The following is a 22269-nucleotide window of genomic DNA, read 5'->3' on the forward strand; positions in this document are numbered from 1 at the left end:
GTCCTTAAAGAGATTCAGCGCACTGTCCGCTTTCTCGCCGAAAAGGTGAGTGCCATCAAAGGGCATGTCCATGAGGGTGCTCTGGACATCGCCCGAAAAGGACGTGGACCGCAGCCAGGCGTGACGTCTAAGCGCCACTGAGGTAGAAATCGCCCTACCCAGCGAGTCCGTAGTGTCAAGCCCACATCGGATAGCATATCGCGCTGCATCCCTCCCATCGGCCAGAGCCTGGGTAAGTCGTGTCTGGACCTCCTCCGGACACAGGGGCAGCACGTCCTCCACCGTATCCCACAGAGAGTGGGAATAACGGTCAAAGAGACAGGCGGTGTTCAAAGACCGCAGACCCAAACTAAGGGAGGAGAACAGCTTTTTGCCGAACTGTTCCAGTCTCTTGGATTCCCGGTCCGGCGGAGCGGTCGGGAAGGAGGATTGGGAGGTAGAGGCCTGGATAACCAGGCTCTTGGGGGTAGGGTGTTGGGACAGAAAACTGGGGTCGCCCGGAGCAGGGCGGTGGCGCCTGGCGACGTTCCTGTCCACAGGAGGAACTGTGGAGGGCTTGGACCAGGTGCCCTGCAGAACGTCAGTGAGGGCCTCATTGAATGGCAGCAGAGGCTCAGTGGAGCTTGCTGCAGACTGAAGCACCTCAGTGAGGACGTTAGTCCTCACAGCCACGGCAGGTAGCTCGAGCCCAAGGGCTGCGGCCGCCTTGCGCAGCACCACAGAGAAAGCAGCACCCTCCTCCGAAGCCACAGTCGGAGGAGAGATGAATCCAGTGTCTGGAGAGGTATCCAGACCACTGGCCTCCCCCAGTTCATCTGCCCAGTCCTGTGACAGTTGAGCCTGAGCGGCCATAGGATCCTCGGATCCCTTCAATTCGCCCCCATCATCCGATTCCTGGTATGCAGGAGGAAGGATCGGAGCCGGGCGATAGAAAAAATGTGTCTCCAGCGGCGCCGAACGCGGCGTCCATCGACGCCGTAACGGCGCCAGGCCCGGAGTGGGGCTGAACTGGGGCTCGACGCCGAGCGGAGTCGGCGTCGGAGGTGGTACCGGTGTCGACGCCGGCGGAGGAGGCGTGACGAGGTCGACCGGCGTCGGCGGGGACTCGGGAACGGGTCCCTCGGGCGCTTGCGGCGTCGAGGCCGGAGCCGTCGACGGGGCCGGAGCCGCCGGCAGGCAAGGTTGCCCAGTCGGGTCCGCGGGGCCCGAAGGCGCGCCAGCGGGCGTCGACGGCGGAGCCAGGTTCCTCATGGCCGAGAGGAAGGCACTGACTTCCGCCGGCGTCGCGTCAGTCCCAGGGACCGGCGGGTATGGGGACTTGCGCGATGGAGCCGCGGGGGTGGAACCACCCTGACCCTCGGCCGAGTCGCACAACCGCCGAGGGGAGTCCGAAGAGCGGTGTCGCCTCTTGGACTTCTTGGAGTGCTTCGACTTACCCGAAGACTTGGAGCCAGACGATCGATGATGACGTCGGCTGCGGCTCCGCGACCGATCCTTGGACCTCCTCCTGGACCGGGATCGAGAGGGGCGCGGAGCCGAGTGGCGAAGCTCGAGAAGCTTACGGGACCGCTCCCGTCTAGCCTTCGAGGTCAGGGCCTTGCAGTCCGAACACGACGCCGCGTCGTGGTCGAGGCCCAAGCTGTAAAGGCACCGGCGGTGATGGTCCGTAACCGACATCAAGCGGTTGCAGTCAGCACAGGCTTTAAAACCAGGCATCCTACCGGCACCGGAGTCGAGACAAGATCAAAAAGGATCGAAAAAAGTTAGTCAAAAAGTGACTAAAGGGGTAGCTCTCCCGGATCTGCGCTTACTGGCGCGGAAAAAAGAAGAACTGACGTCAGCGCGCGAGGGCGGCGTCTAAGTACTCTGACGACGTCATTCCGACGCCGACGACGGACGCGGAGCCGCAGACGACGCCTAGCGACGCGCAAGGGGTATTGCTGACGAAAAATCTTCCGGATCCAGTCTGACGCCTGGGGATATTCTAAGGTGAGGAATCTAACTAACGTGTTTCTTTCAGATCTTCTTCAGCACTCTGGGCAGAAGTGGTATAGGCGGAAAGGCGTACAACAGACCGCATCTCCACTCGAGACGAAAAGCGTCTCCGAGCGAGTGCCGCCTTGGAAACTCCAAGCGCAGAACTGATGACATTGCGCGTTCTCTTTGGTGGCGAATAGATCACACCAAGGCTCTCCCCATCGCAGAAAGAGACCTTGCGCCAAGTCCAAGTTCAGACGCCACTCGTGATCCACCATCCACCGGCGGCTGAGTTCGTCCGCCCTGGCGTTCTGAGAACCTGCCAGGTGTTGAACCACCAAGGTAATGCCTTAATGTCCCGGCCACTTCCAGAGGCGCAGAGCCTCCTGACATAGGGCCCACGACCCCACCCTGCCCTGTTTGTTGCAATACCACATGGCGGTGGTGTGGTCTGTGAACACCTGCACTACACTCCCCGGACAGAGGGAAGGAATGCCTTCAGTGCAAGCCGGATTGTCAGTAGATCCAGAAGGTTGATATGGAGCCGGTACTCCGCCGGAGACCAGAGGCCTCTGAACTCCACCTCTCCCATGTGGCCTCCCCAACCCAGGAGGGACGCATCAGTCACTACTGTGTGCTCCGGTTGGGGAAGGGAGAGGGATCTGCCATTGACCCAATCGCGATTCGTGAGCCACCACTGCAATTGCCGTGCGGTGCCCTCCGAGATCTGGACATGATCGGACAGGTTGCCCTGATGCCAACGGAACTTCAGGTCCCACTGCAGAGCCTGTACATGCCATCTGGCATGCAGCACCAGCAGGATGCAGAAGGCCATCAGGCCCAGAAGCCGGAGGATCATCCTGACAGGATAGAGGCTGAAAGAGTGGAACCATAGCCTGAATATCCCAGACTCGCTGTTCGGGAGGATAAACCTGAAACAGCGGTGAATCCAGAACTGCTCCAATGAAAGTGAGTTTCTGAGAGGGACTCGGGTGCGACTTCGGCACATTGATGGAGAACCCCAGCAGATGCAGGAGGTCGGCCGTAGTCTGGAGGTGGGAGACCACTGCCTGAGGCGAATCCGCCTTCAACAGCCAGTCGTCGAGGTAGGGGAAGACTGACACCCCTGACCTGCGCAGATGAGCTGCGACCACCGCCATCACTTCCGTGATCACCCGAGGGGCGCTGGTAAGGCCGAAGGGGAGCAGAGCAAACTGAAAATGCTCCTGGCCAGAGTCAGCATCTTGAACTTCTCCTTCCGGAGGAAGCTATTGACATCCCGGAGGTCCAAGATGGGGCGTAGGCCACCCTTGTCCTTCTTGGGGACGAGAAAGTAGTGGGAATAGCAACCACTCCCTACTTCCTGATCGGGAACGTACTCGATGGCCCCCTTGGCCAGCAGGGCCGTGACTTCCTGACGGAGAAGAGCCAAATGATCCCCCGACATGCGGTGGTACCGAGGTGGCATGGCTGGAGGGAAGGACAGAAAAGGGAGCGAGTACCCTTGGCAGATTAGCTGCAGCACCCACTTGTCCGAAGTGATACTGCGCCAGTGGTGGAGGTGGTGACGGATCCAACCGGCGTGGGGTGCCCCCTGAAGCTCAGATTAGGAAGTCTTGGAGGTGGAAGCAGCGGGTGCGGCGGTGGACTGCCCCACCCGCTGGTTACCAGACCCACCCCTGCGGAAGCTGCGGCCACGCTGAGGCAGGTTCTGCACAGGCTTTGCAGAGGAGCGCGACTGGGCGCCTTTACCCTGACCACGAAAGGAACGAAAAACCCAGGCGTGGCAGGGCTCTTAACGGAAAGACCCAAAGACTTAGCCGTGGCCCGTGAGTCCTTAAAGCGCTACAGGGCACTGTCCGCCTTGTCGCCAAAGAGGCGAGAGCCATCAAAGGGCATGTCCATGAGCGAGCTCTGGACATCAAGCGAGAACCCGGTAGACTTCAACCAGGCATGACGCCGCAACGCCACAGTTGTGGAAATCGCCTTGCCCAAGGAATCAGCTGTGTCCAGACCACACCTGATGGCAAACTTCGCCGCATCCTTGCCCTCCACAATCGCTTGGGAAAGGACGTCCTGGACCTCTTCAGAACACTGAGGCAGGACCTCTGCTACCGTATCCCACACGGCGTGGGAGTAACGGCCCAACAAGCAGGCGGTATTAACCGACCGCAACCCCAAGCTGGCCGAGGAGAACAACCTCTTGCCATATTGGTCTAGCTTCTTAAGAGTCCTTATCCGGCGGAGCCCTGGGAAAGGCACTCTGCGACGTCGAGGCTTGAATGACCAGGCTCTCAGGCGGGGGTGAGTGGTCAAGAAGGCAGGGTCACCAGGTGCCGGGCGATGACACCTAGCGACGTTCTTATCCACCGGTGCCCCCGAGGCCGGCCGCAACTAAGTGCCCAAGAGGACTTTGGTAAGGGCCTCCTTGAAAGGGAGCCGCGGCTCCGACGACGTAGACTCCGTCTGGAGCACCTCCGTAAGGAGGTTGGTCTTAAGGGCCACCATAGGGAGGTCGAGATGGAGAGCCTCCGCAGCTCGACGCAGCACCATAGTGTAGGAAGCGCCCTCCTCCAAAGTAGGCGGAGGGGAGGCAAACCCCGGGTCAGAAGACACATCACGTTCACCCGCATCTTGAAGGTCATCCACCCAATCTTGCCCGGAGTCACACTGCCGCGCAAGGGGGTCCTCGGAGCCGTCCCAGTCCGCATCCGGCTCCGGGGTGGAAGGAGCCGGCTGCGGCGGCAGGACCGGACCAGGAAAGGGGGCCAGCGGCGCCGGGAGCGGCACCGGCCGGGGCAGACCGGAACTGCATCCCAATAAGGATCCCAGGTCGGAACGAAATGGTCTGAGAACCGGGGCTGGGGTGGGATAAACGGCACCCAGTGCGGCGCCTGTGGCGGATCCAAGGACGGCGCTAGGGCCGGAGCCAAGGGTGGTGCTAGGGTCGGAGCCAAGGGCAGCGCCAGTGCTGGAGCCAGCGGTGCTGCACCTTGTGGCGCCGGAGCTGCAGGCGCTGGATCCAGTGGCTCCGGGGCCCGCACCAGAGGCGGTGCTGCCGGGTCAACAGGATCTGGACATGAGACTGCGGGGCCAACAGGAACGCCGGCGGGAGCCCGAGGCCTAAACAGGCGGTCCATGGCAGCAAGAAACTCTTGCATCTGTTCGGGAGTCGCCGATGGACGCGGGATAGCGGGTAGGCCGTGGGACTCCCAGGCTCCGGAGGAGCCGCAGGGGCGGAGCCGCAGGGGCGGAGCCCCTGTCCCTCTCGTCTGGCTCCGGGGAGCGACGGGGGACGTCGGAGAGCAAACACGCTTCTCCGACTTCTTATGGCGTCGCTTACCGGAATCTGAAGGTGAAGACTTAAGAGTCTGAGGAGCGAGGGCTCCGGTCCCGCAAACGGCCCCTAGACCCGGAGCGGCGGTGAGAGGAGTGCCGGACCTCCAGCAACTTCCGGCGCCACTCCCGCAAGGCCTTCGGGCCATGGCACGGCAGTCCCGACATTCACGGTCGGTCTCCAGGCAGTAGAGGCAGACATCATGGGGGTCCGCCACCGACATATTACGGCGGCACGACCCACAAGACTTAAAGCCGGGCATCCCTATGTGCACCAGGAGACAAGAGAAGGAGACAAAAGTCTCAAAAAAGTGGTCAAAAATTGACCGGGGTATGTGCTCAATCCGGATCTGTGCATTCGGCGCGGAAAAAGAAAGAACGGACGTCAGCGCACATGGGTGGCACCTAAGTAGCCTCCGTGACGTCATCTCGGCGTGCACGACGCCAGTGACAGGTGCAGAGCCGCACGGGACCACCTACTGGCGCGCAGGGGTACTGCTAAGCAGAAAACTTTCCAGTTCCAGACTGACGCCTGGGGAATATTCTAAGGTAAGGAATCTATCACTAACGTGTCTCAGATAAGTGGCAATAGCAATACATTCTGACCACGCAAGTGCCTTTGTTTAGATAGAACAGCTGGGCTACATTCTGATCATGATGTACTCTGTGATTGCAGGTAGCTCACTCTAAGTTTTATAACACACCACTGACAGCAGCAGCCTAATAGTGCGTCTAATTCAGGCAATTTAAATCAAAGTAGCCAGTCAAGAAACAAGAGGCACATGGAATGTTATGCTAACAGTATAACAACTCTCAATGCTCCTCAAGTCACAACACACCAGTGCTGATAAGAAGTGGAAAAAACATACTTTCTTTCCAGTATTTTCCTCTTAGCAACACCCGCCATTGGACGAGGGCCTCCTTCCTACTTGTTTGAATGTGCTCAGATAGATGGCAAAATAGGTAAGCATTCTCACCCATATTCCATAAGTATTATTAGAATTCAGAATCAGAACAAGAGTAAAATACACGAGAGTCGAGACACAGGACGTACTTCCTGATTAAGGACAGTCCTCCAGAGATCAGAACCAAATTCCACCTGGCAGGGTACTGCTGCAACACAGTAGACAAACGAAGGGGTTACTCAACTAGGAACACTTTGAAGGATAAGCGGGTAAGCATGTGAGATTTTAACCGCTTTGCCAAGGCAGTATTGATCTTGCAGTCATTGCATGTTTTTACACTCATTAAAAACAGTTGCACTGACTTCATACATCCCAAGGTGAATCTTTGACATTCAGCTTTGCTGAGACATATCTAGATATTGAGTCTGGGGTGTGCATCTTCACTAAGCACACATGAAGTGCACCTGCAATGGGTTGTGTATCTTTAGTACACACATGAAGATCTTTAATGTGTTTGTATTGTTGACCATGTTCGGCGGACAACATACTTCAGTAGCCAAATGCCACGTAATTAAGTTCAAGATTATCTTGCTAGTAGTATGTACACACGGAGTATTGGGTCACTATGCTGCACACAAAATAAAGCATCATAAAATGATATTACTAAACCAGTCTAAGCTCTACACCAAATGGGAACTCTAATGAAAGTGGAAGTGGATTTAAGAATAGTAAATCTACACTTACCCTGTAATGTAGTGATAGGAAGCTATTTAGTAGTTGCGCTATTTTGTAGGCCAATAGTATCAACCTCAACATCCAATCATTCAACCACACATGTATGTATGCAAGATATCACGAGTATGTCCCTACCTAGTTCTATGACCTTTTGTATACTTCCAAACTCACAACCTCATTTGATTAAACATTGCTATCACTGAAGTTTTCAGTTGGCTCCATGTTCCAATAAAATAGTAGCCAACTCACCTGAATGTATAGTAGGGGATGAAAGCGGCCTAAATTTGCTTTTTAAACACACAGTATTCCTTTTGCATTCCAGTAAGTAACATTTGTGTGTCAGAATGGGACAAACTACAGTAGGGACTTGACAAACTATCGAGGGTATGATGTCACTGCTAAAATGTTAATAGGTGTATTCCTCTAATCAAAGTGTATTAACATGTAATTCACATTTTAAGATTACCTCCATGTCCTACTTTAATCCTGTGAAGGTTGGTGCATCTCCTTGATTTGTTTAACGGCTCTAATGGAAACTCTAACCTGTAAATCGTCCACATTTATTTTTAAATTCCAATATACATGTTTTGAGCAAAAGAAAAGGTAGTACCTTTCTTGTTTTGCTGGATCACTGTTGGTGGTGGTGTTGCCACCTTCATGGCCAGGCCGTATGCTCCCCTGAATGAGTGGCTATCACGAACAACAAAAGATCCTGGGTCTTTGTCCTTCAGCACTGTGATGGCTGCAAGCAGATAAACACAAGTTATAAGATGCTAGTCGAAACAAAAGACCGTGCTCAACTGTAATTCTGCAATTTCCAGGCCAATATCAGGTCTACCAACAATTGGCCAGTTATGAGATATACAAAGCAGAACAGTAAAGTAATTTTAAATCTAACAGGAGGGCTTCCGATCATTTTGTTTTTCTTGAAGCACACAGATTTATATGATTTAACTCGAGAAGAAATTTGGGAAGAAGTGGATGACCCAGAAATTTAACAGGATACATCTAACTCATACAATACAAAGAAGAGAGTCCTGTTCCACTAATCTTGTTCATGTCAACAATGACTATTTTCGTGATTGTCATCAAATAAACATATTGAGTGTCTGTAGAAACAGTGCATCGGTATAAAGCATTGCAATGTAGGATCATTGCTAAGTGTCTAGAGTACAAAGTCCTCTTTTTGAATAATACTTACAATTTACAAAAAATATGTTTTTTATATTTCTGGTTTGCACAATTGCATATGCTGATTCTGCAGGGAATGCAGAAAGAGCTTTCAATAAGAATAAATGCACACAAGTTTCAGTATCTACAAATTGAAACTATTTTTCTGTATTTACTTCTGTGCTGCTATTGTTGCAAATTAAGCGTGAAACTATTCTTTTTAGGTCTCGCCTAGCTATTGCGTTTACGCAATCGCTATGCGAGACTCTAGTAAGAGGGGCATTTCAAAGTGCTCCCAAAAGTGGATTGCATGGCGAGCACGCGCACAATCACGTGCATCGTGCCGCCATGCAATCCGTTTGGGGAAGCGCTTCAGCCCACTGGCACATGCACGTGTAGCCACAGCCTCGGCATCATACTTCAAAGGGTCCGCTCCCCCACCTGGATTGCGCTCCCCCGCCCCCGCCACAGCATGCCATGCCTGAATGCTCTCTTACTGTCACATAATAATGTCTCAGTCAGTGAAGCTTCGGCATAGACCCCCACAACTAATTACGCATTAACCTCATGGCCAGGTCATGCTTATGTAATCTAGGTTTTGATTTTGGGTTCTCTTTTTTCCAACACTGGTATTCACCCGCACTGTTTCCTACCTTTTGTTTTGTCTTTTATTCATACATTACTCATGCTTGTTTTTTTTCTCTCTGCTGGGGGGCCTATTTTTTGTTTAGGTATATTTTGTGTGGAAGCCATGCAGCGTTTGAATGAACATCCTGACAGTGTTTTGGAATGTGGGAGGCAAAGTATGTCCGGGTCGAGTTCAGGAGTCCAGCAGGGGTCGATTGCAGGGTTCAGAGGAGATGAGAGCACTAGCCTCCCTGCTTCAAGTTGAATGTGAATCTGTGTGTCTTTGTACGGATCTTACAGAAACAACTACTGGTAACTATAAATATTTAGAAACATGTTAAAATGAACTTGTATTTTTTATGGACATTGAACTTCACAGTTGTTCCCCTGATTTGAAATTCTTGCTACTGTGAAAGCTTTTTGTATAACATTCTGAGCTTCTATTCACTAAAAAGCAGGGACTCGTATGGCATGGGATGCCTGGGAGTTGTGTGATCACATTGTTATAGGTGGCTTGCATTAATTTCCCCAAGTTTGCTGATTCCTCGTACCGCTTCCAGACTCACATCTGCAGACACAGAAAATTGTTATTCTTTAGGGTATAGACTACTACAAGCCGTCTGGTGGTCTGACCACCTCACCAATCCAGGAATACTCTTGTTTTCCTGAACATCAAGCCAAGCCAAGACTATGCAAAGAGCCCAAGATGTTTTGGAACATCGGTTGTTTAGGCCTTGCTGATGGCTCCTAGTAGCCATGGAGAACTCGCGCTATACCTTCCTGGACAGGCATTTAGCTCTGGAAATATGAAAGAGCCATGGGGAACTGGGGAATGCCCCACTGCAGGCAAACTGGGGCTAATTTACATTCAGATCGAGTCAGGTGATACTGTACTAGCGCCTCTAAGGTTTGCTGTCGTTCCATCTTTTAGATCACAGACACAATGATGAGTGGCAATGAATTGTGCCGTTCACATCCAAATTTTTACTAGGAACCGTGCCAAGGCTGAAAAGAGTTGAGGAAAAAGAAGTGCTCTGCTTTGAGCTCGCTCTCTACGATATTAAACCTTCTAAGCTTGTATCACTCACAAAACTTAAATGCCACAGGATTCAACTTGAAAAATTAAACAAAAATATATAGTACTATTTGCATTACATTGTTCTTCCAATTAAGTAAATTTGCATAGAATAACGTGTTTGGGTCTGCATTTATAATAATTTTAGGAGTAATGTAGTGGTACCCTAATTTCTCTCCTGGTTCTGTACCATTCACTATGCAGCTGATCGTTCTGCTTAGCTACGGCACCTCAGTACAGCATCACTTAGTCCGTTTTTAGGTTGAGTCTGGGCAGCGCATGCCCTGCTCTGAGGGGCATGCTGGATTTGAGTATGGAGTTGAAGCTCCGCTCAATCTCCGCCCATATTTTTCATTGGCCATTGTAAATGCTGGCTTCTGATTCGTTAATAGGCTTGTTAGTCCCTCCTTAGTACAGCCTGGTTTTCATTTGTAACCTCTCACGAGGACTGTCCCTTTTACTTTTGTTACACGGTATGTCTTATTTAGTCTGTAAGCACTCTTTTCTTTAATGAGTTTCGCTTACTGCAGGCAGGACATGCTTTCCTGTAACATTCAGCACACCATGTGAGCTTTCATTTTCCAAGCAGCCCGAGACAATGGCGGGCGCTTCTTTGAAACGCAATAGGTCTCGCATTTACAAGAGTTTGAGCTATTGGCATTGTAAGTGACAAAGCCTTTTATTTATGTGTTAATTATCAAAACATATAAATAAAAGCTATTGTCATTTACAATGCCAATAGCTTAAACTCTCGTAAATGCGAGACCTATTGCATTGCAAAAGCTTGTTTTACTTGAAGGCAATTTGGTCAGAATGGAGTGTAAAACTCACAGAGCACCCTCCAAGTTCAGTTGTACAATGCACTGCTCAGCCTGTTTTGGCTGGATTGGTGCTTCTGAAGTGTTAAAGCCTCATAATATTGAATGCCTTACTCAGAGTTTGGTGGACAGGATATATTCCATCAAAACGTGATAGATATCCCATCCGCCATTATACAAGTGCCATAGGCTACACTGCACATGTAATAAGACGGAGAGGACATACTTCACATTTGTGATGGAGTATCCCATCTGCTAAACTATAAGTAAGGCCCTTTGTTTTGTGATAGCAGCAATGTTACATTGTGGTTCATCTCTGGTGTTTTAGCAAAGGTTCATGGGAATTGATGACAATGTCATAGTCTTTGTGGAATTCAAGTGGGTTAATATAGAAAGCCATAAAAAGGCCCCCCAATATACTACATTGGTTACACTATAATTGCTCATGATTTTCCATAGATGCTGATGCTCATGGTCATCTACTAAGCTATACACCCAAAACCTTTTCAGGATACAAGACAGTTTACTAAGAATTTTCAGTTAATTTGCATTACCTTGTTCTCTTGAAATATCTGGTTTATACCAGAACTTGGAGGTGTCTTGGACAAATTTCACAGTAAGGTGTTTATCGACTGGATATTCTATAGAGAAAGAAAACACCCATGAGGGAAAGAAATAATTTATTCGTTCACCACTGGTCACTGATCTCAAGTCCAAACTAGTCTAGGAATTATGGAAAACACACAACTTGATGCCAGGAAATCAGGCCTTATATGAGTATTGAAAGGAAGGGTGCACTATTAGAGGTGAAGGATCCAAACATGAGTAGAATAAGGAGAAAGACAACAAAGCTATTTAGTTACAAATTGGAAGAATGGATTGACATCAATGACAATAATTGCTTGCCTCATTTAGTTCCAATTAAATTCATGGACAATACAATAACTTCGAAATGTAATTTGCAACCAATGTTATTTTACTTAAAAAGAAATTCTTAATAGAAAAAAAACTTTCTAAAACCAATACATAACTACAACTGGATGAGAGAAGAACAATGAACTTAGATGCTTATACGTAGAGCCAAAATGAGCTGTACTATTTAGAAGCAGCTAGTTGCGAAATTCAAGAAGTACAGGGAAGCTGTGATTGATCCATCAGGGAGCAGCTATGAGAGTAAGGGGAAAAAAGGCAATTGTAAGAGAGACCATAGGAGAAAGTTCTATGTTGCGGGTGCAAAGCTAAAAGTTAAACAGGCTTGAGAAGAAGAGAACGTAAGGAGCGGGAGAAGGCGAGATCAGAAGAGTAACGGGTTGACATATAAAGGGAGTGGATACTCCCCCTCCTCCCGCCAGCCTCACAGAGAAACTAATGTGGAGTTGTGTAAAACAGGGCTGATATAGAGAGTAGAGAAGAATGATGCAATAAAAGATTTCCAGCATAAACCCAACTGCAGAAAATTTGGGTACAGATTAATTAAACAACTGAAATTAGAGAAATAAACTTTTGCAAAATTGTATTTCTAACAAACTGATTAAAACACAGCTGTGACAGATATACTCATATCTAGAATAGTCTCAGTCAAAATCAGTATAATTTTTCGCTTCCGTGCGAGTGCTTCATGCAGACATTTCAAGTAAATATCTCTCCCGGTTGTAGGAGAGTCTGCATGGAACGTGCATTGCTTTTGCATGCCTTATGACAGTATCCTAGAATCTGCATCTTCTGTGAATAACCTATATGCAACATTTGTGTGATGGTCATCTAGGACTTTGTTCTGCATTTTAGCCTAGCTCCTTTAGGCACTTTGAGGCACGGTTACTCACTTCGGTGTGGCTAGCAAACCTTCCATTGTTATAACAATCATATAGCCCATTAAGTTTTAAACATAGCTAGTTAGAACTGGGACAACTGTATGCCTTAAAGGAAGGAAGTTGGTTACAACAGTGATGGTATGTGCTAGCATAAGTCCTGTGGAATACTGTCTCTCCAGATCCCTGTAATAAACACATTTTAATGCCTTTCACTGGGTGAACAGGGACTTAACCTATCTCATCTACCAGAAAAAGCTCCAGACACAGGCGCTCAAAAAACAGAAATCTATTTTCTCTTTGGATTCTAGCTTGTATTTTAGAATGGCATTAATGCCACTGCTGATAAGGAGGAAAGAATAAATGTGTGATGGCATGAGTAAACCATGTCTGCTTCCAATCAAACACGATAACGCAAACATATGATGTAAGCAGGTCATAATTGTCTGTGGACATCCTTCAGGGTCCTAGACAATGTGTATGTGAGTGGCGACAATGCTGACACTCTAAATCAGTCAACTATGTTTTTTAAAATATAGGTGGGTGAGCATATGTTGAAACGAGAGGCACAGAAATCCTATTGGTAAACTATCTATAAACCTGCAATCCTGACACTAAGAAATAACAGATTGGGTAAGAACTGACATACAAATACCAGCAGTATTAAAGGATACATTACTGCATGCATTTCAATGTTGTCTACAAGCACGTTTACATGCACTTCAGCATAATGGGATTTCTATATTTATTTTGCATGAGACAAAAAACGATTTATATTGATTGAGACACATATTAAAAAACATTTCATAAGTGTTAACATTTGGATGACTTATTCATTTTTGGCGCTATTCGTTTGGGTCCTCCCTTAACGGTTTGCCGACTTCATGCTTCTTCTCTGCCCTCTGTGGAGAACTGCATAAGTAGCGTCTCTAGTTAGAACTAGGAAAAAAGTGTACTATCGAATACACAACACAGGAAGAAAACTAGAAACACAACAGGCCAAAATGGGAGAAGGACAAAGCCATCAAAGAGAACTGATTTAATTATCTAATTGTATTCATGCCCCCAGGACAACCTCAAGGAATTCAGCCTTTCATTATTAAAAAGGTATATATTTATTGGGGGGGAATGAAAATGTCTGTAATTTGCCTGTTTTTTTGGCACTCTGAATGATATTTTAAAGCACAAAAAAAATTGCAATTCCAATAATCAAAGGCACCTCACGGAGCAGAATAAAGTGCTCACCTGGCAAAGGAGAAGCGCTCAAAAGTTTTGAAAAATCAGGAAGGACATTTGGAAACGGAATGCTAATCGTACTGCCACTGTGTGGGCTGGAGAAGCCGCTGGAAGATGGGGATATTGACCCAAAAGAACGCTCTCCCTCAGATATCCTCTTCTTTTCAGGCAAGGGGGGCTGCGGGTGAGTGTTTATTCCAGTATGCTGCAGGACCGGGCTGCCCTCGCCACTTCCTGCTGATGCCATGCCAAGGCTGTGTTGCAAAAGGCCATTGTCCATTATGCTCGACAGCTGTGTGCTGTTGACAGTTTTGGCAGAGCCATTGGAGCTAGCCAGAAATAAACTTTGTTTGTCATCCCGCTGTGGTCCACCAACAGTGCCTCCAGTGACATTAAAGTTCCGGAGCGTTTGGCTAATGGAGGAATGTTCTTGCTGCCCTTCGGCTGGAGGTGAACCCTCACGGCTCTTCATCGATGCAACCTGTCGTCCTGATGATGTGAAACGTGATGAAAATGAGCTATCTTGTGTGGAACCCGAAACATCGTTTGAGCCCAGGTAACTTCCGATGGACCTGCTATTTCCCATTGCAGACTGTGATGTGACGTTCGATTTGGCATTGCTTTCCAGCCAGAGATGCTCAACTGCAGATGGGCTATTGGAAACAAAGAAAAATAAGATTGCTCAGAAAATGTTATACACGACCTGTATTCCATTATACAACAATGAGTCATTTGTTTTTAAAAAGAGAATTTGGCAAAATGTGTACAGCACGAGTGATCAGACGTAACAAGTGTAGTTTGTTTGGAAAGCAAATGCTCCCACCTGGAACAAGAGACTTGTCCCTGCTTCTTCATGGAGGTGGGATTATATTATATTTCAACCTTTCACTAGAGAGGATCTCTTTAGAGGTCCCCTCCCCTTCTCACGATCAAGAATAAGGAATTTTAGCAACAAACAATATCTATTTGTGCGTGGATCACTACAGTTAAGTGAAGTTCATAGCTAATAAAAACATTTAAGTTATGTATATTTAAATTGTGTCTAATTACCGATACTTCAAACAAGTTTCAACCCAGGAGGGTGCACAGACAGCTGCAAACTTACTTTCAAGGTTGGAAATATTAACATTGGAAGCACGGTTGTATTTATAATGCAGAAAGAGGAAAGTGAAGCCAATATGCCCAAAAAGAGCATAGTGCCAGACATATCCGAGGACGTGCAGAAGAAAGTTTAATTTATTTTTATACACAAATGAAAAATACACTTACTTAAAGTGTACTGCAAAATGAAAACAAGTCACACACATCACAGAAGGAAACTAAGTGTGAAAGAGGAAAAACAATTAGACAAGTCTTTCAATTGCATAGAAGGAACCTGAATGTAACAGATACGAGAGCTTACATTACAGGCCTGTTACAGTAAACACTTCAAACAGTAATTTACAGGGCACTTTCAGAGATGCAGTTTTAGATCAACCCAAAGTTCAGTATTTCAAAAATAAGAGTGGGCTTGCAAGCATCTTAGAGTTTCTGCTACATCTCTTGGAACGCAGATAAAAAAACGGATTTCTTAAGTTAGGAAGTTAAATGAATACAAATAGTACTCACGCCTAGACATCACCTCTTCACAGCTCCCCTCCGTTTGGTCTTGAGACAAGGGAATGAGGCATTCAGAGAGAGGGTCCACTCGCATCATGCACGTTAGCCAATAGAAGGGCTCTTTGTAAAGGGGTGACATCACTGGCCCTTGAAAGACGAGCTTGTCAGTCTGGGCGGGCATATGCTAATGAGTTTGTGAGTTGAAGGAGAAGGCATTCTGCAGCGACGCACGAATGTCAAGCAACGCAGTTCCACCGAGGAAACAACAATTCCCCAGCGTGGGAAAACCGAAATGGGAACGAGATTCCTTTATTACAAAGCCAGGGGAGCAGTTTGGGGCAGAGGCGTGTGAGAACACCATGCCCTTGATATATTTGAATTGCTTTTCATCAACAAAACACTGCGCAAAACAGTTCCTGTGCTGCGACAGAAGACAATTTCTGGGATAGCGGCAAAGACACTACCGTACCAGCATCCCAACTACAGTTTCCAATGCCAGTACTTTCAATGGACCACAGACATGCAATTCAATGGACCACAGACATGCAAGTGGGCACTCGAAGCAGTCCCGCAACATGCGTCCTCGGGGTGCAGAAATTAAAGTGATCAATAACAGCAGTCGTTCGAGCTGCCAGCATACTGGATACTTAGAAGCCTCGAGTTTTGGATACTTCGAAGAGTCTGTTTAGCTGAAGGATTTTCAAAATTTTGAGAAAAGTTCGAAGTAAGTTTCAGTGTTAATTCAAATCACAGTAATATAACCCATCAGCACTCAACATCAGCAAAACCTCCCACAGAATACTATAACTTAACTCAAAAAATGGCTCCAGGCCGCCAAATTGGCTCATTTGTTTGCCACCTCAACAGAACATTCTCTCGCATATATCCACCTCTGCAAGAATACAGAATGGTATCAAGCTGCATAATGCTCAAGTATGCCTCAAAAATTAATATCCACATAAAAGCCAAACAATAAACAACGGTACACCTCAGTGGAACGAAACAAACTCCAACGTCCTTCAACACATACATCCCATGAACACAATGCTCCACAAACAGACCTGTAAATGATTCAACATACTCCACCACTAACCAACATAACAAAACATGTGCATTTGTAAAGCGCACGCTCACCCAAGGGTACCTTGGCGCTGAATAACAGATGTTTATTGTTACCCAACTCAATGGTACTCATTCTAAACAATACAGCAATGTACTCCAGCCTTTAAATACTGGAAATGTGCAATACAAAAGCACACTATTTAACACAACAAATAAAGATCTTCTTTTATGTTCCCCGGTCATGAATTGCGACCCAGATCTAATATTGATCCCTCAGATGAAAACTATTGAAAAGTAGCAATTTTCCACCCTTTCTTTCCCACAAGTTTCCATCTTTCCTGTAAAGTGATCACTGTAGTGGAGTTACCCAGATCTTCCGAGATGATCAGAAAGGAATACAACAATGTAGTGTACAGCGGATTACCCAAGAAACTCGTACACAAGTTATTACAGCTACAAAACTAAGCCCTCAACTCGAAGAAACACAAATACCCCAAACCCACTCTAAGATATGCCACAGGCTGGCAGTGGAGGTAAGGGTCAAGAATGGTATTGACACATCCAAAACTAGCCATAAACTAAGTTCTGAAAGTACTTGAAAGAGCCACGGTGCTGACTGGCTGCTAACTAAAATTCATAAGACTAATATATATGAGGCCATCTGTGGATGCAAAACTCTCTGAAATATTCTCCGCCAGTTCTGGATGTTGCAGGCAAACTATCCTCTCTTCAGGAGGCTGCTGAGAGCTGAACTACTCAGATAATCGCATATGAGAGAAAAGAGACCTTCATATATCCTCGAGACAGTAACAAGTATTGTTAGAGGACAAGCTGATAACTGTGGGCGGATGTGTCTAAAACCACACCAATATTCCAATGTTTAAAGCACACCCTTTTATCTCATAGGGAAGAACTTGCTGGGCTTTAAGTCGATCAAGGAGAATAGCACAACAACAATCTTAGTCATATTGATCATCGCTCATAGTATAATGCTTTCAAATTATATTTGACTACCACTAAACATGTTTGCATTTCACGGCACTCGAAAATGGTCTAAAAGTCTCATGTTGGGGAAACATGATTCACAACAATAAATAAAAAATAATTATTTTGCAATACTAAAAAAAGATGGATTTTAGACTATGTAAAGCGGAGTTGTAGAAGTGATGATTTGGTGAAACCCAGGAAGTTGAGAGGCGTAAATGATATTTGAACAGGCCTGCTTGGATAAGTATCCTGCACCCACTGTCCTCGCCCACAGCTTTGTACGAATTCAATTTTACCATGCTGCACTGGGGGGTTCCCAGTAGCGAGTGCACGTACAATTCTATCCCGAGCAGTCCTCTTCCCAAGTCAGATGTTCTAAACACAAATCACAATCTCTTCATAAAAAACCTCAAATACAACAACAAAGGCAAATACACTTGAAAAAAACAAGTTAAAATGAGTGTGGTAAACACTGACATCCATATCAAAATGAAACTGCAGGGGACTGTTGAAGACACATTTATCAAACTTGCAGGAGGTAAAAAACCTATGGAAGGGGAAAATCTAAAGTGGATAGGTCACTGTCCCTAAAGTGGCAGCAGAGAATAGCATCACATGTTGTTTCGGAGTCGTATGAATTTAAGGCTGCAGTCAATGTCATCAGCAGTCAGTTTGATGGACTTCGCTTCATGAGGCTAAAGGAGACTTAACAGGAATATATACAGTTTTGCAATAGATTAAAAAATAACCCAGATGAAATGAAGTAAGGCATGGGGATAGAAAAAAGTTCCACAGTACAGAGGAACATTTTATTTCTATGCAATTTAGAGATGATGGAGTGGCAAATTCAATTATAAGAGCATTATCTGCATTAATTTCACACAGTCTCAAAATAAAGACTTCAACGTAATGTGAAACTGCTATGCACGGCTAAAAAATACATCCCCTGAAAACCTTTACATTCTCGGAAGACTGACTGACACAACTACAAGCTTATACAGAAATACATTTAAGAGTCCTTCAAAGAGATTTAAACTACTTTATGAGACAATATTACTTACACAACTTCCCAGAAATCGTTCTGGCCTCATGCCACCTCACACTGTGTGTAATGTCTTCGAAGGGACAACAAAATACCAGATTTAAAGTATTTGAGGTTAAATCGGTTTCTTACCTTTCTCCTCTGGACGCCGGACTGAGGCTAGATAGGGTGCAAGGCGAGGCGTAGGGTCGCTGACAGGAAGACACAGACGACACTTCCGTCCTGAAGAGGGCAGCGTTCGCTCCAACCGAGCCGTCCGACATTGCAAGGGTGTTGTTGAGGTTTTCTGGGTAACTACGGGTCTCTGAGGCTAAAGAGCGAGAAAAGAGTACTTTTAAAAGAAATACCATCATTTTTAGAAAGCATGTTTGTGATTTATATTAATTTGAACTAAGAGCTGGCTCACTTGTGTATGGTTACACTAAAGTCGTTTTTACTGCTCAAGTTAAGGCAGGCAAACACTGATCTTAAAACATTTACATACTACAATGGTTTAAAAGATAGACAAATTAACTACATGACACACGTTTAGTTATGACTAATTTGTCATACGTTTTTAATTGTCAACATCCTCAGTGCATCGGTTTATTATCCTACAGGTATCGACTTCATGTCCTTGTGAATATCTAGAAAGGAAATTGCAAAATACTTCCCATACCCAGATCATATACCGGACACATTTTTTTCGGTGTGAAATATTCATATTCACATACAAAACTGCTATAAAATGTTATTTATTGACAACTTGTGGAAAACAAACATCTCAGGAAGAAAAGGTCTGCATGCAACTGGCCATTGATACACAGCAGAGTTAAGCAAGGTGTGTGGTCACAGGTGATGTGTTGGAGAGTAGACGATGCAACAAGACAGATTAACAAACTGAGAAGTATGAGAAATATGCATATTTATAAATTAGTGAAGAACATTCGGCTTGCGTGGAGTGCTCATCGTGGACAGACACGTTTGAATATCATGCTTAGGACAAGATCAGGATTTGATGCATGGTAAATAAGCAGCTTCGCTCCGACTCTTCGAGTTTAGATGGGAGGTAGGTCTAGAGTAGGGGCCAAGCAAATGGACTGAGCGGAAACACAATGGAGCACTCAGCAGTGTAGACACTGATAGGAGTGGATGGTTAAGAGTAAAGTGACTGAGTAGCTGCTATATCTGGAAAAGTAGCCTGCATAATTAGGAGGGATGCACAGGGCATTGCCTAAAAGAAATTGAGGGACTTAAACAGGACTGTGCTCCTGGCAGATGACCAGCCTGCCCACTGTCTATAATGGGGAAAGGATACATAGCATGGAAGACTATAGGGTGCTTGTGTAGAAAAGCTGATATCTATGTGAATGGGTGGGGTGGAAGGAAAGCTTCAGGGGATCCACCAAGAGGCTCTTGCACTAATCCACCTTATAAGCATTAACAATTGATCTGACATTGTGAAAGTGGAAGTGAGTGATAATCATTTTAAAACCGAGCAAAAGGTTTCTGGTACTGATGGGACATATTTATGTATTGAGGTGCATCCGAGAAACAAATGCAATTCAGGTGTTATTGGCTGAGGAGAACGGTGTACGAACTTGCGGAGACAAACAAATACTGAGGTTTACATGTGAATGACATCCAAGCATGACAGATAATATGGTAGCAGAGTGACAAATTGAGGTCAGGTATAAGAGAAATAAATAGTTCAGAAGAGTGGTTAGTGGAGAAAAGAGGACTAAGAAGAAAAGGCACAAGGAAGAGCAGCAAAGAACATGAAGTAATGAGAGCCAACAGTCGTAATAATGAAAGGCAACAGCACAATTTAACAGAGAGAGCCAACATAATTCAACAAGACATGTCAACAAATGCAGTTGTCCTGCAAACCGACACAATAACACCATCAAGCAAAGGCACTAAACGATTAAATCCATGTTGCACAGGTGGAAGTATGTGTGTTAAAGTATAATTAAGTAAGAACAATAATGTTCAGGTTCTTTAAGATCATATATAGGTTCAGATCCCCACCTCTTTGTCTTTACCAGTTAACTATTGTTGGCACGATCGATTCCACTGACTAACAGCCAGGTTGTGTGCTTCTGGTAAAAGCAATGCTTTCTCAGATCATGCACTATCAGCCAAGCCTGATGCAGTTAGTAACATTTTGAACAGAAGAGGTTTGCAAAAAAATCAAAAGTAGTACATATGATCCACGTTTACATTCAACATTACATTAGAGAACTCGAACAGCGTTGTGTTTGGACCAAGACTTAATGCAGGACATGGCTGTTATACTTATCCCTCTGACCAGTCGCAATCTAGATTCAACTTAGTACTTCTGGTCTGTGACAACATGGGAAAGTCATGAGGTGCTAATCCCCAGTGTTCTGAGGTGGCATTGTATGCTGCTTGTGAATTGTGCATTTTGTACCTATTAAATCTGCGCCCTAAAAGCAATACGCTTGCTAGACTGAAGTGATTGCTTCTTTAACTGTTTTAAAGTTAACCAGCTGCACGTGCTCGCTTGATAAATCAGGGGTTTTTGGCCTTTTCAAGCTGCATGTTGCTCTGTGACCCTGGCTGTCTTACTTTCCTCCCTTTTTTTCGCTCCTAAACTTGCTCCCTGGGCTTCGAGAATTACTCAAGTATTTGTTATGCTGTGCAAATCTTCTGTGCTGTGAAGCTAGATAAGCCAGGTCAGTTTCTTGTTTAATCTTCCCCATTGAGCCTCCAGGTGTAGGGAGTGGAGGTTGTGTCGTGTGTGTTTGTCTGGGCCAGGTGGCTCCTGAGCTTCTCCACAAGAAAATACTTCCATAAAGTCATTCTATCCTTTATCTATTATTCTGTCGAGTAATCTAGTAAATCTATTGAGTAATCTTCCCTAAACTCATTCTATCATTTATCTATTATTCTATCGAGTAATCTACCAACCACTTTCATTCCACAATAGTCTCCTACTACCAACGCTATTACTGCGGATCTCAGAAGCCTGGTGAGATTGCTCCCTATAACTCCTGGGTTGAACTTATGAAGCATATACTCTAGGTCTCTTGTATCTAGGACATGCCTGTGAGTCGCTCTGCTTTCATTTCTGAGGGGAACCTATGCAACACGTTACCCAGGATGCCTGTGGAGAGGACATGCTGGGGGGAGCTGTATATATCATTTGCCATGCAGTCTGATTGTATGCATGGCATGTCATGGGCTACTCCTGTGTTGCTCCTGAGTGGACTCTAGAAAGCTTATACCATGGCTGCCCATAACCTGTGCATGCTATTGAGTATTTTGGCTTTAACTTTCTTATATTTCTGATATTATTTGATTTTTGCATGTTTGTCTCCTTTCTTCTCAGATTGTCGATTTTCATTTGTGTGTGGAGGTCCCTGTGATATATCATAACCTCAAGGCCAGGCAACCCGGTCAAATCTAGAGCAAGCTTGGGGCATGCTTCCCTGTTGCTCCTGGTTAGCTAGTTAAAGAGCATGTGCTATACCTGCATTTGTCATGTGCATGCCTAAGGGTTACATCTCTATCACTCTTGGCCTGTTTTTTAGGTCGCTTGCCCTAGTTACTTGTAACTATCACATGTCTATGGGCTGCTCCTCTGCTGTCCCTGAGCAGTCTCTAAAATGCTTTTGCTCTGTGTTTTCGTCTTCACTTCTGACCGACAGACTCTTCGGGCTGTTTACAGTGTACGCATGCATCCAGTGCATGCCTGTGGGTAAATCACCTGTCACTTGTGAATGGACCAAAAAGAACACTCAATCCTGTGTGCAGTCCACACCTGTGGGTACTCACCCAACACTCCTGTGGTGACTGGCTACACCCTCTGCTATGACTGCCTACATCCAGGACATGTCCTGGGCTTTTACTCTGTTATGCCTATGTGGACTTTATAAAGACCTTTCTA

The 22269-nt window shown here is 46.1% G+C and overlaps 1 protein-coding gene across 7 annotated transcripts in view; it reads right to left on the reverse strand.

Moving 5' to 3' along the window:
- TNS3 (tensin 3) overlaps positions 1 to 22269 on the reverse strand; it is a 784915-nt gene that overhangs the window by 38668 nt on the left and 723978 nt on the right. For all 7 annotated transcript variants that reach the window (XM_085607385.1, XM_085607384.1, XM_085607387.1 and 4 more), the window contains 4 exons: positions 18510 to 18687; positions 13697 to 14340; positions 11198 to 11284; positions 7564 to 7695 (listed from right to left, as the gene is read on the reverse strand). In XM_085607385.1, the coding sequence (XP_085463511.1) occupies positions 7564 to 7695; positions 11198 to 11284; positions 13697 to 14340; positions 18510 to 18687 (1041 nt within the window). The remainder of the gene's footprint in view (positions 1 to 7563; positions 7696 to 11197; positions 11285 to 13696; positions 14341 to 18509; positions 18688 to 22269) is intronic.

The sequence above is a fragment of the Triturus cristatus genome, chromosome 5_2 (genome assembly GCF_964204655.1).
Source record: "Triturus cristatus chromosome 5_2, aTriCri1.1, whole genome shotgun sequence".
Classification (NCBI taxonomy): domain Eukaryota; kingdom Metazoa; phylum Chordata; class Amphibia; order Caudata; family Salamandridae; genus Triturus; species Triturus cristatus.